This window comes from Biomphalaria glabrata, chromosome 8 (genome assembly GCF_947242115.1).
Source record: "Biomphalaria glabrata chromosome 8, xgBioGlab47.1, whole genome shotgun sequence".
Lineage (NCBI taxonomy): Eukaryota > Metazoa > Mollusca > Gastropoda > Planorbidae > Biomphalaria > Biomphalaria glabrata.
In genome coordinates this window covers 2,467,733-2,480,871 of record NC_074718.1, presented here as the reverse complement: position 1 = coordinate 2,480,871, position 13,139 = coordinate 2,467,733, and the positions used below count along the sequence as shown (strand labels likewise).

At 33.6% G+C, this 13,139-nt stretch overlaps 1 protein-coding gene across 2 annotated transcripts; it reads right to left on the bottom strand.

Moving 5' to 3' along the window:
- Positions 1 to 7,338: 7,338 nt before the first annotated feature.
- LOC106073956 (uncharacterized) lies at positions 7,339 to 12,394 on the bottom strand. Of its 2 annotated transcripts, none has more exons than XM_056037645.1 (5): positions 12,304 to 12,394; positions 10,322 to 10,492; positions 10,080 to 10,145; positions 9,903 to 9,968; positions 7,339 to 9,755 (listed from the first exon to the last, which is right to left on the bottom strand). In XM_056037645.1, exons 2-5 carry the CDS (start codon positions 10,344 to 10,346, stop codon positions 8,812 to 8,814), a joined length of 1,101 nt encoding a protein of 366 aa, XP_055893620.1. In that variant the 5' UTR covers positions 10,347 to 10,492; positions 12,304 to 12,394; the 3' UTR covers positions 7,339 to 8,811. The 2 variants fall into 2 exon arrangements, with proteins under 2 accessions (XP_055893620.1, XP_055893621.1); XM_056037646.1 differs by having other exon boundaries at positions 9,915 to 9,968.
- Positions 12,395 to 13,139: the final 745 nt, after the last annotated feature.

Genomic DNA, 13,139 nt, shown 5'->3' with positions numbered 1-13,139 from the left:
CAATCGACTTAATTTATGACGTCTTTTGAGCCCTACACTCTTAGGATGTATGGCTCCATACCTAGTGTTTTACCACCCCCCCTCCCCATCCTCAGGACATTTTATTGTATTCATAGTGTTATCACAACCCTATGTCGACAACCTATTTGATTAAATTCTACGTGCACAGTTTGACAGGTAGTTTTCAACTTACAGCCAATGTTTGACCAGATACGAAGGCACACGAATCGCCGTGATGAGTGACCAAGGCCCTGCATTACCGAACACCAAATATGAATGCTAATCAGTTGAGAAGGATACATAAAGAACAGTGGCTGAAATTTTGGTGTTTCTAATTTACATATATGTGTGTATTGTGCTAAATGATGTACCGTATTTTTTTTTTTTTTGCTCTCATTGTTATGATACTTGTTCTTGGTGTCAGAGCTCAGTATGCTTACGTTTTTCTGATACCTTTTTTTTTTTTTGTTTTCATTTTGTTCAAATTTTGATATATGTGACAAGAGGGACAATAAGGGTGGCTACCTTATTTTTTTATTAGAGTTAGTCCCCTTTATTACTTGATTTAAGTCCCTGTTAACTGTGTACAATCACAATATATTTCTTTAATGAACTCACACTGACAGAAGACGTAACACAATTAAATTATTGCTCTCCAGAATACTCCTCTTACCATTTGATATATACTGCTAAAATCTATTCATTTGCTTGGGTAGGTCTAATATCATGTCATTTTATTGTATGTCACTGATATTCGTAGCCTTATTTATTACATTATGCATTGTCACAGTCTCAGTTGACATTGCATGATTTAATGTTCACGTCATGTTAAGAAGTTAAAAGACACGTGGAATTCCTGATGTGGAAAACAGGAAGTAGAATGAATAAAGTTGACTTTGAGTTCAGTCAAGTCAGTCAAGTGGTATACTTTGGAACGGGTGGTCAAGTCAAGTGTTATCCTCTGTACGAGGCAGTTATGCATTATTACTGTTAGTCGAGTTGTAATTTTGAAGTTAGGAAGTATCTTTTAGGCAGTTGATGCCAGTGTTCGTTTTTGAGATATGTATTATTATTATGGATTATTCTGTACAGTGTTACCCGCTGAGATGCGGACGTGATTTGTAATATACTCTGGAGAGTTTAACGAATTGGATATATATTTGATACCGCTGTTATGTGGATAGAATTGTTTATTATTTCTTGACTTGTAGCACTAACAAGGAGTGCAGTATCATTATGTTGTAAAATAAACTTTATATTTGTCTGCCGAAACGGACTTAAGTTAGTTTGTAGTGTCTATGTTCGTCACGTGTCAAGAGTACTCCAGGAGTCACGAACCCAGCATTCCACGACATTCGCATTCTTTAACATTACACCATTTAACAACCTTTTACATGCATAAATAAAATTTATTATTTTGATTAGTTACAATTTTGCTGTAAAAGTTTTATTGAATATAATGCTAAGGCAACTCTCAACCAGGGCCGGTCTTAGGGTCCCGCACTTGCATAGGCCCCGCGCGAATTCTAGGTGTAAATTATAAAATTAAACCATTTTAACTTATTATTAAAAGGTTTCTGGAATTCTCCTGAAATTGTAATATATACGAAAAAGTAAGGAAAATCTCTTGAAATTATTAGAGTCGTCTGAAAACATGCAAATCTTCTTAAAAACAGGAAAAAATGTTATTTCTGAGTGTTATTCAATATGGAAAACGCCAATCCTACTAGCAATTTGAAAAAAAAAACAACAGCATTGCCAGCTTTCATTTAATAAATGTAATAATAACGCGAATTTTAACCAAAACAAGAAGTTCAAATTCGTAATTTACTTTAATAGTCACTGGCATACAAATATAGATTGTTATCTATCTCGACTGTTTAGAATAAAAACAAAAGCGATATTTTGCTCGTCGATAGTAAATCTAAAAGGCAAATCTGAATGTTTATCAGCTTTTTGTTGAAAAACTACTATCTACTTGTAGAGCTAATTTGACAGTGATTTTGTACTTATTAAAGTATGATTAAATACAAAATCTTAATTTTCACTTATTATCCTTATCGCAACCCAGAATAGGCCCCTCGCAATCCGTTTCACATAAGGCCCCGCAATCTGTAGGACCGGCCCTGCTCTCAACATACCAGACAGTGCTACATTTCTTTTTTAAAGTTGACTTTTTTTGTGTGTTTTTCTTTATTCTCACTCTACACGTTCTCCTTGATGGTTGAGAAGATTGAATTGTATAGAGTAGACAAGGACACTTGCAAAGTTTTTCATCTTACATAACATTTTATCACGAGGTAGTCAGAGGTACTATCATCTAGTTTTGTTTTCTTATGTAGCCTATATACTTAGCTATTACATAGCCTTCCAAATACAATGAAAAAGAGAAAAGAGAGGAAGAAATGAATGAATGAAGAAAGGAATGAAAGAAAGGAATGAAAGAAAGAAAAAAAAAAGAAATTGTAACTAATGTTGACATTGTGTTTTATGTGTATGTGTTTGTTATTAGTATGTAGAGTTATTCCCCTTAGTAAGAAAGTTCATATCTTAGTGTTGTGTGTAACCTCGTACTGTGAGAGTGTATAAATAAAGAGACCCATAAATCTGACGTTATACTGTTTGCGTTGTTTATAGTTATTGAGTGTAGCGTTCTCTATTTTAACAGGTGCAAGTGCACCCCCCTTGCACCCCGCTCCGGGCGCCCATGTGTGTAGAGTCTATATAACACAACAAAGTAGTAACACTCGCATAAATACATACATTCGACATAATAGAAAAACTTTGATTAGTTAGATTTTGATCTAGACCTTATCTTATCTTATAAATTACAGACGTTACGTCAAAAAAAAAAAAGATATCTAATGTAGGTTAGAAATATGACAACTAGTTTGATCAAGAAAGTTCTAGATCTAGAGTAGTAGACGGAGTCTAGCTCTAAGTATACACTCGCTTAAACAAACCAAGTTAGACAACTCTATTTTCTATTTATTACAAAAAAAAAATATTATTAAATAGCATTGAATGAAAGGATGAAATACTGAAGTTGAGAATCTAAGATATCTACGACTGTGTTGATGGGGACGTTGAATAGAGATTTTATTGTTATAATGGAATCCATTTTAGCCGTTCGCCGGCCGCTCCGCCGTGTTTGCTAGAAACGCCATAAATACTGCTTATTTACAATACAGTTGACGATGTTTTTATGGTAGTAATATATTTGTTTAAAAAATACAATATTTCAATAAATCCAAATCATGTATGTAGTTATTTCCACTGCTTTAGAAAAAAAAGGGATTAATTTATGCACCAATTTAAAATCAATTTCAGCACACTAATTCTGTGTGCTTAATTTCGCTTTTTGGTCCCAGTGGTCGTGTGTGGATCTGTAGAGAAAAGTTCCACAACTTTTGTTTATTTCATGTTTGGCATTGTTGCTTCGGGTTCGTTCGTAGACATTCACCACTGCCTGGAACACGTCTGAAAGGAGACACGTACCACCTAGACGTCTCGCAAAACTCTGCCATAAAAGTTGTTCAAGGTTCGGAAGTGAGGTCAACCAATGTCACAGCGACCTTGCTAGGTAAATGAGGAGAGAGGACAAGACTGGTTGGATGCTTAAATGAATGAAATCAATTGCTGAGTCTTATCTCTTAAAATCAAATGAGTTAAAATTAAAGTAAGACATTGTAGACTAAGACATCACATTTCTAAAAATAATTTAACCATCCGCTTCCATCTATCCATCAACAGTACATTCTTTTTAACCTAAGTAAAAGTAAAAAAACTAAAGTACACTTTTAGACCTTGCGACTATGTGATCTACAAATAATATATTTCTATTGCCGACGAATACGAGTCTGTCATGTGGCCAGCACAACGATCAACTGCTTTTACTTTCCCCATCTAATGTATGGTATCCATTAGAGTGGACTCAAGAAAGCCGTGAATATCTCGTAATTTAAAATCCAACTTATCACTAAAATTAAAATACGAGACACGTCTGTTAGGAAGCTGAGCATTTGTTCACTTAGTCACTATTCTCCTTGTGATCCCAGTAAGGTCTGTTTATTCGTGTGTGTGTGTGTGAGTGTTTATTTTTGTTGTTTAACTCTTTCTCTCCTAACTGACGATACCAGCGTTGATTCCACCAGAATGTTGTAAATAATTACGGAGAGAAAGAGTTAATAAATCCCTTAAATTTCGCTCTGACAGATGATCAATTCATGTCACGTGACAAGGCTTGACTTTAAGGTCTATGTGTAATAATTGTCAGTATCACTGGAGTATTATTTATCCAATTCACGTTTCTTTTTTGAAGTTTTAATCAACTTTCTGGTGAATGTAAGTGTTTGTATATGCTTGAAAGAATAAATGAATAGCTCAATAGCTTTTGCCATAGAAATACACGATGAAATGGTCACACTATATTTATATCATCTTGTCACACCATCATCAGAATCTGTCCTAGAAAACAGTGCGCCAATAAAGACACGCCATTCTTTTGCTAGTCTTTCCAGATTTCTCTTGTCTTCTCAGCCTCCATTAGTACACTGCATCCCCGAGTTATCTTTTTTTTGGTCTTTTTCTGCAACTCGTTTCCCTGACATCCAATCTAAAGCCTGTATTTGTCTTTCGTATATATTGCTCGGTCCATCTTTTCATTCTAAGACTCCTACCTCAATATTTCTTCGTTTACCATGGTTTACCCATCTCCACTTTCTTTCTAAGACCTACAACTCTCTATATATACTTTTTTCACACTTAGGGCTAAATATGTTAGGGGTATTTACACTGGAATAATTATAAACGTTATTTTCCCCCATATCCGTTATCTGATCAAATTGAAACTTTAAACAATTATTTTATTGTACGTAAAATACATGCATCAATAAGAAAATTAAGCAAAGTAGATATTGGTAATTAATTATTTGGTTTGATATAGAAATATAAAATTAACCAATCTATTATTAAATAATATAGATTGCCTATTTCTATAATAAATTTGTTAGGAATAATCGTAGTAAATCAGTAAATCAGTCTTTAAATCTCCTTGCCTTATATTTTCAATTTAAAAATTAATTTACGAGACCTGAGCACTTTGTGTTAAAAAAAATGGACGAGCCTATCATTAAAATAGGTTCAATTAATGACAATATAGAAGCAATAATTACCATTCAACAGTTGCTCTGGATGGAAGCAGTTTCAAAGATACAACTGTGATACTTATAACACTCTTTTTATTTGCGAGTAAAATTACATTGTAGCGTCCAATCGTAGAGAAGATGCCCTATTGTAAACATGTATATTCTAATTACTAATCAGCAGTTTAAAAAGCTGAGATAAGAAGTAGACCGATCTGCAACTGACCAAACCCATCCATGCGATGATTGGACTTTACAATCATTTCATAGTCCATAGGAAATAAGAAATATGCTGATCTTCGATCACGAACGAGGAGTTATATATGTGACAACAATAACTTTGTAATACATAAAATGTAATACATAAAATGTTCTATGCCCGTGTTTTATTGTACTTAACTACTTATATTGTATTTTAGTCTATCAAAATACAAATAATTATTGTTTTAAAAATGTCTTTCCTTTAGGTTGATGTTTATGTGCCAAAAGATATGTAAGACATAAAGATAATTCAAAAAGAAAATTAACTCTGTTAATATTTGAAAAGTTGATGTTTTATTGGTTAACGCCCTTACAAAATAGCTTCGTTTATGGTCAATTTGTCTCTGTTGTGTTTTAATTTTGTTTATATTTTTGACTTGAAAGTAAAACATAATTTGTACTTTTGATGTTAAATAAATAAAAACACAATGTTTTATCTGATATTAATAATTCCATCTGATCAATTTTATTCCAAGATCTATTCTTTTCAAACTCACAAAAGAAAACAACTCACTAGACAAAATTGCTTCACTATAATTAGGCCTATCTTGTGGACAGGCTCAGGCTAAGTTCAGTATTCATGCCCCAGACAGTGGACATGTTGGCCACTACTTCTTAAACAGGTACTGCAAAGAAACTGAACCACTTCCACGTGACATGTCTGAGAAAAATACTAAATGTCAAATGGCAAGACAAAATACCAGATAAAGAAGTTCTTCGAAGAGCATCCACACAATCCTGATGCAGTCCCAGCTGAGATGGGTAGGTCACGTCTACAGAATGGAAGACCACCGCATCCCTAAACGACTCTTGTATGGCCAACTAAGCGAAGGAAAGCGCTGGCAAGGTGGTCAAAGAAAGCGCTTCAGGGACACCCTCAAGGCTTCTCTGAAGGCGTTCAGCATAGACCCAGGAACCTGGGAGACAGAGGCACATGACAGAGCATCATGGCGTCGCGCTGTGAAAACTGGCGCACAGGTTGCTGAGGAAAAAAGAACAACGCTGGCAGAAGAAAAACGCCAGAAAAGAAAAGCAAGACAAACGACACTAGCTCCAGCTGGAATAACCTGCTCAGTGAACATTTCGGGCTCACATAGGTCTCACCAGCCACCTGAGGAGGCATTAAACCCCAGTGCAAAGCCCTCAGACCCCTGGATGACAAAGTGGTCATCATCGAACCACAATGGACGAACTATATAAACATGTACATGTTGTATAAGTCAACTTTGATCTACTGTCTTGTGTTTCTTCTAGTTATGTGAATATTGTTTTAGTTTAGAAACGCGTCCAGGTAATCACAACTGATAAGTATTAATAAAACATGTTTGGTCTTGAGACTCTAGATATTAAAATTTAATGGTTGTTGTTTTGTTTAAATGGATTCGTTAGTACTATGAACTAATTATCACAAATTATTTGTTTGTTTTGTTACAACTTTGCCTACTCGTATAGGTTCAAATATAAAGTAGAAATGTAAGTTTTTTAGGTACATGAAAAGACGACTGTAAATTTATTTTAAAAGTTAGTTCTTATTTCACTTGAAAAACAAAACGACCGCGAGACGAAACAGAACTAAAAAGATTAATATCAAACAACACACTATATTTGTTTTAAATTTGCAATTCATTTTTTTTAAATTAAAAATGTTTACATTTTAAATGGAAAAGATACAGTGTAGAACTAGTAATTTGTTTTACCGAAAATCTACTTCATCGTCGATAGCTAGGTCTTCAATACTAAATCTGATATATTTTTTGTGTGTTTTTGAACATGTTTAAGTTATTGTAAATCTAAATTATAATAAACAACAACATAGATAATAATAGGAAAAATCATTATAAAAGAAAAGACAGTATAAATATGTAGTTAAACGACAGCACATAATCAACACACATCGATTTTAACTAGTGAAAAGATGTGGTCAACACTGATGAACAATGAATAATACGTTTAATCCAATAAAATGCCACAGTCAGAGTCTCTATCAAATAAAACACGTCTTTACCCAAGAGAATCCTATCGCTAACTGATTTTCCAGTCTCTAACCCAAAATATCCCAAGCGTCACTAGTCCCGTTCAATATACGTCTTCTATGGTGCGTCTCTAACTAACTAATAATATAAACTAGGTGCCTAACAATACATCATTACTTAGTGAGTAGGGTTATATGTGAATACATCAATACTTGGCTAGCAGGTTTAGAAGTGAATAGATCAACTTTTTTTTTAGGAGGTTTACATGTGCATATTTCAATACTTGGCTGATTAGCAGGATTACTGGCGAATACATCAATACTTGGCTAGCTAGCAAAATTACTTTGCCATTTTTAATTGACGAAATTAAGACTTAAATCATTTTAAGTAAATGTTAAATGTTTGTTTTACATGTTTCGGATGTTCCTTCAGAGTTGAAGATAGTTTACTTCTTAGTCCAAACCTCCTGCAGGACGACGGGGGATGGGAGCGGGCAGGGTTTGAACCCTCGACCGTCGATAAATCCGAACGACAGTCCAGCGCGCAAACCGCACGACCAGGCAGCCAGGCAGTAAAAATATGAAACACCAAGTGACGCAAAATGTCTACATTATAGGGTAAAACATGCAATTTTTAACGAAGTAAAACGGCCCATTTCTCTGTTCTCCAGGTGACCATGAAACTCAGGAGTCAGAGGGTGGAGAAGCTGATCTACACAAACATCTTGCTCACTGTAAGAAGAATCCAGGTCATAAACAGTTTCTGCTTGGTATCTCTAATACGCCGACCAACTTTCAGCTTACTAAAAAAAAAGATTGCTTTCATCTTAAGTTCGTTCTAAATACGGTATAAGTGCACTGCTCGACATGAACGTCGGACTCTAGGAAGGTCATGCCGAAGTGTTTTTTTACCAATGTTTATAGTTCAAGAGGTGGCAATCAAATCATTAAATAAGAACAATCTGGTATAAACTTTGTCACATGTAAATTATGGGTGAGTCTGGTGTGAATGTACACTTTGGTTTCTTATAGTTATAATGTTTTTTGTTTGGTGTAATGCACAAATTGTAATACAAATTTCCATACGGACAATAAAGATTATTATATATATATATATACGATCTTTTTGTAACAAAATAGATGCCGGTGCTCAGTGAGGTATCGCCTCACTTTTAACTACTAATTTATTGATAATAATCGAAAAAAATGCAAGAAAAGAAATATTTTCCCCAACATTGAAAAATTTTGCCGGTACGCCCTACCAGTGTGTACATATATTTCTAGTAAACAAATTTATAAATATCAAAAAGTATACATACATTTATCTCAAGGCTAAAATAACATTTTTATTTCTAAATTTGTTTTTAAGAATATCAAGAGATCTCATAAACATCTTCTTGGTGGAGCTTGACAACTCACAAGGGATACAACTCACTAAACATAGCCAACTCCCCTGTAGTTTAATCCAGATTTAAAACATCCACTGTGGACAAGATCAAATCTAGCCCAATGGTCATCATACCCCAGACACTGGACATTTGCTCCACTACTTCCTGGACATGTACAAGTTGTATAAGTAAACTTAGATCTATCACCCACCTTGTATTCGTCCTTCCATTGACCAACACTGACCTGTTTAGAACATCCATGAGGATGTGACACTATAAAGGTCAACTTGTGTTTGGACCCAGAGGCAGAGTATTTGTTCCAGACTTTCATCCAGACATTTTCAAAATGTTTCTCTATTTCCCTCAGTTTATTTCCTAAGGTTTTGTCACATGTTACACATTTCAACCAACACCAGTCATAATCAATGTTTACATCTACAGCTCTGATTTGATCCACATTGATCACTTGACTTTCATCTCTATCATAAAACAATCTCAAAGTCGTGTGGCTGGCCTCAAAGTTATCAAAAACCACGTGTGTGGCTGTGTTCACATAAAACTCCCACCACACATTGCTGGGGGAGTCTAAATCTTTACATTTTCTACACCAACACTTTGTGTAAGAAGTACGTCCATAACTTCCATCTTGGCAGACTCCATCTTGAAACTTGTTAACACTCCACACTCTTCCACTTCCTGTCCTCAAGTTTCTTTTGTCACTCATGTTATAAAATGGATATGGTCGAGTTGTCTTTGGCCAAAACTCTGGTCTGTCTGGACCGGACATCTTAACATCTACTCTTACTGTGAGGTCAGCTATAGCTTTGATGTATTCATACAAATCATTGTCTTGAAGATCTTCAGGTAAATGTTTCATGGTGAATGTATTAACAGGTATAAACTGTCTATGACCTGGATTCTTCTTACAGTGAGCAAGATGTTTGTGTAGATCAGCTTCTCCACCTTCTGACTCCTGAGTTTCATGATCACCTGGAGAACAGGGAAATAAACTTGATTCAATGTTTACAACACAATGTACTATATGGATGCAATCAAGAGATATCAATAAATAGATCAAGTCTAACTTATGTGTTGATCTTAATAGTTTATACACTAAGAAATAAACTAAATAGTTACCGATTAGTATACCTTCAGCCTTATCTGACAGGACTTTGGACAGATCATTGTTGAAATTATGACGATCTGAAATGAGACAAGAGAAAAACTATTTTTGAATTTTCGTTTTTTTTTAAAATATAAAATCGATGTATACTAACCTTTCTCTACCTAAAAATTTACAAACCAAATGTATACCTGTAACTTGATTATCGTCCCCAAGACTGGGAAAATCTGCAAGGTCAGTCTGATCCTTTAGACAAACTAAAATAGTTTAAATACATGCGTTAGTCAGTCAATCAGTTTTTTTAAAAGAAAAAAACTTTTTCTGAAACAAACAAATATTTAGATATTTAGGAAAGTACTGCATTTTCCCGTTTAACAAAAACTAAACATTTATAATATTGTCTATACATTCTAGAAGCTATATAAAGATCTACCTGTGCAACAACTAGTATTTGACATGCTCACTAATATTTTTCTTAAATCAAGTGAAAATTTGATGATAAAATAAAACAATAAAGATAGTCTTGAACTTCGATATTGTTTCACTCTGATTTCATGCCATTAGGCCCACAGGTGTCTTGAGGAAAACAAAGGTCTGTACTGTTCTGGAAATTCAAACAAATATGAACATCAAGTTGAGTCCTTTTTTTTAAATATGTAAACAAATATGTATCAATGAAATATCCCCGTACAAATTTAATTCTCCTATTTTTCTTTTTTGTTTGTAGAGTAAAACCAAAGAAAAAAAATGCAGTTTAACGAATTGTTCAAACTAAGATCTAATTTTTGATTACAAATAGACTACATGTAACATTGAATTCAGATTTTTTAAAGCAGTGAAACACTTTAAAATGAAACGTAGAAAATAAAAATAATTCATCATTCATTAGTAGTCTAGATTTAAATTTAGAGTTTCAGTTGACTTTAAAACTACTTCTGGAGTATTTGATCGACACTCTAATCTAAATTTATATTACAAATTCCTAAAAAAAAAAAGAAGAAAAAATTAAAAACATAAAATGTAGTAATACAGAATAAACAAGTAATAAAAGAAACTATTCAGTAAATACAAGTCAAATAACAATAATAATATAGAATAAAAAAAAAAGGAATCTTCTTCCTCATGAAAAATATATCTAGAAAACCTTTTACATAAATGGGATATTCTTGATCTAGATCTAGTAGAGTGGTATGCACTTATATTTGTAGCACAATATTTGTAGCACAATATTTGTAGCACAATATTTGTAGTAACAATGGTCCTTGGTTTGAGCGCTGCCGGTCAAATTGCCTGAAGTTGTGCAGTATGTAAAATCTTTAATAACTACATCTTTATTTTAGAGTGTACATTATAGATCTGTGAGTTTGGGTTTTGGGTTTTGAATTTTTTGGCAAATCGGCACAATTTAGGCCATGTCGTGCTCGTAATCCTTCAAGAATTAATGAATCTATAGAAGTTTTGTACTTTTAACCATTTTATAAGAATTAGTTTTAATTTTCAACAAAGGAAAATGACAAAACCTGTTTTCACTTGCCTGCCTTGCATTTTAATTTGTATATACTGTGGGCACACCTGATATCTGTAGGTGTCTGCAGGTGGCATAAAACACTTCGGTGGGCCGAAGTGGGGCACACAAGCCGTAAATTGCCCACCTCCGGTCTAATGGGTACTTAAGTTGTGGAAAGTAAAGGCGGTTGGTCGTTGTTCTGAGTACAAGACACTCTGCTCGTTAACCCTTAGCTAAAGAAACAGATCGACTTCAAAAGTTTAGCAGACAATTTTAGATCTAAATAAATACAACATCCATACATACCTTATCTTATCTTATATAATACAGACGTTACTTCAAAAAAGAAGATGATTACGTCCTACGCGTCATGTATTTAGTCATGCATATTAACCAATGACTTAAATTCTGCCAAGTCACTGGTTTTCCTGGCTAGCTCAGGCAACCCATTCCATGCTCTAATAGCACTAGGGAAGAAGGAGTATTTGTACACATTTGTCCTAGCATATGGGACGAGGAATGTGCCTTTATCTTTGTGTCTTTCAGAGTATTTTATTAAATTTTGTTTTTGTATTTGAAGATTATGGTTCAGTGTTTTATGTATAATTGCTACTTTACTTTTGAGTCTTCTGTCCTGAAGACTTTCTAAATTTAGTGATTTTACTAAAGGTGTTACTCTAGTCAAATATGAATATTCGTTTGTTATGAATCTCACTGCTCTATTTTGTGTCTGTTCCAGTTTCTTAATGTTTTCTTGAGTTGAGGGGTCCCAAACGGAGGATGCATATTCTATTATTGGCCTAATCAGTTCCACGGTTCTCTATAGTATCTATTCTATATTAAGAGAAACCTTATATAAACACAAATATCACAATAAATAAATGACTTTAAAAAATATTTTGACTTACTTTTTAAAAAAAATATCTGTGTATTTTTACTGACAACTTCTTGAATTCTTTTAATAGAAACACGGAAGTAGAATCAAACGTCATTTAAGGAATCCCCGATTTTTTTTCTTTTTCAATCAAACAAGGTCTCTCTGACTGTTGAGTGCCTTCTTTGAGAGCGAGATGGAAAGGGTTGAGAGAGTTCAACGAAAACGTGTTGATGTATATGAATTGATATCGTTTTTTATCTTATAAATAACAGATATTACCAGTGGCATCACTGGAGGGGGTGGCCGTACCGGGTTAATACAACCAGGATCTGACACTTGGGTGAAAATAAAATGCAATTTAGCTTTAGCTGACAATTAAAGGCATAAGTTTCAGCGGTTAGATACCTGATCATGTTTATGCACAATTATTAATATATATATACATATATATATATATATATATATATATATATATATATATATATATAAAAATATATATATATATAATATATATATATATATATATATATATATATATATATATCCCTTTATTATTCTTCAAATATTTAGTTACTATAGAAAATCACCGAGAACAACAAGGAAGGTGTGTACGTTGTCAAAAAATACAAAGGTTCCATACAATGTTCCATAATATTGATGATTTACTCCTTTACTGTCATTTTATAGAAATGAAACATATTTTTTTTATTCAGGGCCACATTACAGGGAGGACAAGAATGGGGCCTCCACAAAAAGATAAAAAAAAATCTATATTTTGTCAGATCAGAATTTTTATGGCTTTAAAAAAAAACAAACTTTTCTTTGACATTTTTACCAACAATACCGTACTTGTCATGGTTAAGTTAA